The following is a 5,025-nucleotide window of genomic DNA, read 5'->3' on the forward strand; positions in this document are numbered from 1 at the left end:
ATGGGACTCTCAATCACAGGGTCTGTAGTGACGCCTCTAGCCCTGAGATGCAGTGCCTTAGATCGCTCAGGAAAGCTCTGAAAACCGAGCTTTCAGTTTAATTCCCAATTTATGACATTTATGGCAGCCGGGCATGTTGAGCCTGGTCTGTGGTTGTCCCATTAGGCAGAGGATTTTTTTTTAGCTGACTGGTTGCTGTTCTGGATTAATAGTATGCTCAATTCTGACTGGGGGAGGAGCTCACAGCCTGTAATAAAAATCGGATGATTACATTAAGGGGAAAACATTTCGAAGAGGTATCCATCGGTCTGGGAACAGTCTCGAAGGGAAATAGGTTCTAGTGTAGTTTACGCCTCACGCTTTCATTAGTCAAATCTTTTTGTGATATTTGGCAAACCCGTAATTCGATTCCAAATGACTCGGTATGTAAGCAGTTGTTTCATTACTCTGCTCGTTCTGTTCCTTTGGCGGGTCGAAGACATCGCTGAGGCTTGCACATGCAGACCTCAGCACCCTCAACAGGCTTTTTGCGATGCAGATATCGGTAAAGCGAATTTGGCAATACTTTACTTTTCAGCGGTTCTTCACGTTGAGGGCAATCAATACGCAACATGAAAACATTTAATGTATTGTCTGTGGTCGTAGTATAAATGATTAGGACATGAACATTAAGCCTATTTTACGTCTTCTCAGTTATTTACATAATTAATTAGGCGACAGTAAGATGGTTTACAGCCAGGACTCTCCAACCCTGTTCCTGGAGAGCTACCCGCCTGTAAGTTTTCAAGCCAACCCCTAGTTGTAATGAACCTTGTTCTGTTTCTCAACCAGTTAATTATTAGAATTAGGTGCGCTAGCTTAGGGTTGGAGGAAACCTACAGGACTGCAGCTCTCCAGGAACAGGATGGAGGGCCCTGCTACACTGTAATTTTCTTAAGGCATGCCTACAAATGAATTATTTGAGATGTATGTGTTTACAGAACATTAAGGATACCTGCTCTTTCCATGACATGGACTGGCCAGCTGTAAACTATGATCCCTTATTGATGTCACCTGTTTAATCCTCTTCAATCAGTGTAGATTAAGGAGAGGAGACAGGTTAAAGAAGCATTCTACACTGTTCTCTCTCCATATCACCCTTAAACCATCAGTGTGACAGACCAGTATACCGGAATAGATTTCAATAATGTTAGTTAAACCATGTCTCCCTCTTCTAGTCATCAGGGCGAAGGTGGTTGGAAAGAAAGCTTTGTCTAACGAGATCAAGAATGACATCCAACAGATCAAGGTATGATTCTCCTTTTTATTAAGTGGGTGTTTTATAAAAATGCCTCTCTATAGTAATGTAATTATTCAGTCGATCTTCCTACTGGTCCTAGACTATGGTGACATCTTCTATATGAACTCAGCTGCTACTTCATTAAAGCCATCATTACATTCTCTACCAGATAGTTGGTTGGCCCTTTTACTTTGACTTCCACACATCATTATTAAGACAAGAGTTAGCCATCCCTGAGACTGGGTGTGGTAACTGGACCTTCCTTATGGAGATAGGTAAACCAGCTTTTAGTATATATTTTTTGCACCTGATTTGTGGCGCCATGTTAAAATATTTTACTTTTTGGTGCCTTTTTAGGAAGAAAATGCATACAAATAAAAAGCAGAAAGCTGGTCTCATTTTTGAGTTCTTTGTTTATTTTAGTGTATTTATAATTCAGGGCTCATCTGTAAAATAGATCTTGGTTAAATAATGATTGCTTGCACATTACAGATCTGCTGACATTAAAGGTTAAAGACTGACAGTGCCTGAGTGCTGCAGTCAGTGAGGTTCCAAACTATATATGTAGCTGGTTGACAGATCTTCCTTTCTCTCCTTGTGATTGGCTAGCTGTTCAAAGGTTGTGACCAGGTTATCCACGCCATCTTCACTGACACCACTTCGTGCGGCGTGACTCTAGAAATCAACAAGGAGTATCTCTTCACAGGTGCGGTTCTCAATACGTTACCCAAGTTCAATTGCCAACACTGGTTAACCCTCAGTCCATAGACCCCAGCAAAGATCAGCTCTTCATTTATCTGCATGTCCAGCCCTGACATTTTGCCTTAGTGTTTTACCATTTTTCTTTCCAGGACAACCAGGGCTACAAGTAAACCACAAAACAAGTGGACAGACAGTTACATTAATGAGTTGTATTAATACATGTTAACATGAGGAAAATACTTGATAAAAATGAATTTATATGAATGCCGTAAGTACAGAAATTGTTTGCTCGGTGGGAAATTAATATTCAATTAATCAGTGACAACTGTTAGTTGGTAAAAAAAACAATGTAAGCGTATTACATTACTAAAGATAGGAAATCCAAGGACATAATATCTTCTCTGGAGAGGAACCCCGTTACCTTCAAATGACTTGATTAGCTTGAGTGTCATAGAATAAAACATGTTACATGTTCGTGAGTCTCAGCTTTTCATAAATATACTTAACAAAAATATAAATACAACAATTACAAAGATTTTACTTTGTTACATTTCATAAAGTAAGGAAATCGGTCAATAGAATAATATTAATTAGGCCTTTTATCTCGGGATTTCACATGACTGGGAATAAAGATATGCATCTGTTGGTCGCGGATAATGTACCTTTACAAAAATGTAGTTTCTGGTGTTCCTACCGTTTTCCCCATGCAGTGCAACACATATCCTTCGCTTAGTAGTTTAGACTGTTGAATGTTGTCTCATTCCTCTTCAATGGCTGAAGTTGCTGGATATTGTCAGGAACTGGAACATGTTGATCCAGAGCATCCCGAACATGCTCAATGATGTCTTGTCTGAGTATACAGGCCATGGGAGAACTGGACATTATCAGCTTCCAGGAATTGTGTGAAGATCCTTGCGCCATGGGGCTGGGCATTATCATGCTGTAACATGAGGTGATGGTGGTGGGTGAAAGGTATCGCTGTGCATTGAAATTGCCATTGATAAAATGCAGTTTTCATTGTCCGTAGCATATATCTGCCCATAGCATAACCTCACTGCCTCCATGGGGCACTCTGATCACAACGTTTACAACAGCAAACCGCTTGCCCACAACGCCATACACGTGGTCTGCCGTTGAGGTCGGTTTGGAGGTACTGCTAAATTCTCTAAAATGGGGGCAGCTTATGGTAGAGAAATTAGCATTCAATTCTCTGGAAACCACTCTGGTGGACATTCCTGCAGTCAGCATGCCAATTGCACGCTCCCTCAACTTGAGACATCTGGTGTTGTGTGACAGAACTGCACATTTTATTTTCCCCAGCACAAGATGCACCTGGATAATGATTATTCTGTTTAATCAGTTTATTGATATGCCACACCTGTGAAGTGGATGGATTATCTTGGTAAAGGAGAAATGCTCACTAACATGGATGTAAACAAATTAGTTTACAATTTGAGGTAAATAAGCTTTTTGTGTTTGGATCATTTCTGCCATCTTTTATTTTGGCTCATGAAACATGGGACCAACACATTACATGTTGCGTTTTTATATTCTTGTTCAGTGTAAATGCATGAGACACAACAAAATGTGACAAGTTCAAGGGGTTTAGACTTTCTATAGGCACTGTAAATATATACAACTAATGCATTAGTTAATACTAGTGTATGTGTACACTTATGATGATAAATCTGTTCTGGGCTGCATCAGTGCCGTCACGCTCCAGGGTGAAGTTTCCCCCAGGGATGTATCCTAACCATTAGTGGAACAAATCCTGAACTGAGCCAAGATCAGCATCTAGGGGCAACAGTACCCTACACCATGTTTTCCCCACAGTACATTGACTCTCCATCTCCTCTGTCTGTAGGCAAGCTGGAGACTGGAAGGATGGATATAACACTGTGTGACTATAATCCGCCCTGGGAGGCCTTGAGTGCTGCACAAAAGAACAGCTTGACTCGCCTCTACAAAAGTGGCTGCGATTGCAAGGTGTGTGATGGGAATTATAGTAGTTACTATACACCAGTTTTGTTAAACATTTACATGGCACATTTTCTTAAAGGGAGTATACTATTCTGGTCACATTGGCAAATGCTTGAGCTTGAGTATTGGGGTAATGGTCAGTCAGTGATCTTGGTCTTTTCTCTACTCTGATCCACAGATCATCCCCTGCACTTCCCTCCCCTGTCCGGTCAGCACCTCAGATGCATGCCTGTGGACAGACTTGGGAACTGACAATGGCCAAAACCTTGCCTGTATCAAGAGGCGAGATGGGTCCTGTGCCTGGTACAAGGGGCTAGCACTACCCAAGAAGTAGTTCCGGGATATTGGAGACTCCTAAACTCTACAGGCCTTCCACTCACTGTTCAGAGTGACTAAAGATGTCTGCAATTAATACATGAGAACACAGCTACAAATGCAAATTGTTGTGATTTTTAAATTGCTTACTGGTCACTTCTACAAGTGCAATTTAAAATAAACATATAGCGCTCAAGGTAATCATTGCTTATGTCATTCATTTGTCGCTTGTTTTTAAACTGGAACCAAAGGTGAAACCCCAAATCGTTTTCGATATGCTTGTCTGTAAATGGAACAGTGTTCCTGAAATACCATGAAGCCTGGGACACATTCAACAGGGTGTAATGCATAAAGTTCAGATGGTATGTTCTATACATGAATAACAAAGTGTCTTCTGACATGAGGAAAGGAATCATGTCGGTTTGAATGGCATCTTCAACATTTGTCTACTGAATGTGGCCCTTCAGTAGTTTGGGTCTAAACCAGGGCTTCAGCTTTTTAATGTCATAAACCACTCCGATTCTTTCTTCATAAGTCGGATAATATTATTCTTCAGTGGAATAAATTTCAATAATACAAATACATTTCAATAATTTAGCAGACGCTGTTCAGAGCCACTTACATTTTCTTATCACCTTACTGGACCCAAGTGGGAATAAAACCCACAACCCTGGCGTTGAAAGAACCCTGCTCTACCAACTGAGCCACACGGGTACAACCCTATTGACAAAACCCTTTGATTTATTTGC

General features: G+C 40.8%; 1 protein-coding gene across 1 annotated transcript; it reads left to right on the forward strand.

The window, feature by feature from the left end:
* Positions 1 to 260: 260 nt before the first annotated feature.
* On the forward strand, positions 261 to 4,477 carry LOC120042876 (metalloproteinase inhibitor 2-like). Its single transcript, XM_038987660.1, has 5 exons — positions 261 to 544; positions 1,218 to 1,288; positions 1,889 to 1,985; positions 3,846 to 3,967; positions 4,140 to 4,477. The coding sequence occupies exons 1-5, from the start codon at positions 415 to 417 to the stop codon at positions 4,293 to 4,295; spliced, it is 576 nt and encodes a 191-aa protein (XP_038843588.1). The 5' UTR covers positions 261 to 414; the 3' UTR covers positions 4,296 to 4,477.
* The last annotated feature ends 548 nt before the right edge of the window (positions 4,478 to 5,025 follow it).

Source organism: Salvelinus namaycush, unplaced genomic scaffold, assembly GCF_016432855.1.
Source record: "Salvelinus namaycush isolate Seneca unplaced genomic scaffold, SaNama_1.0 Scaffold795, whole genome shotgun sequence".
Classification (NCBI taxonomy): domain Eukaryota; kingdom Metazoa; phylum Chordata; class Actinopteri; order Salmoniformes; family Salmonidae; genus Salvelinus; species Salvelinus namaycush.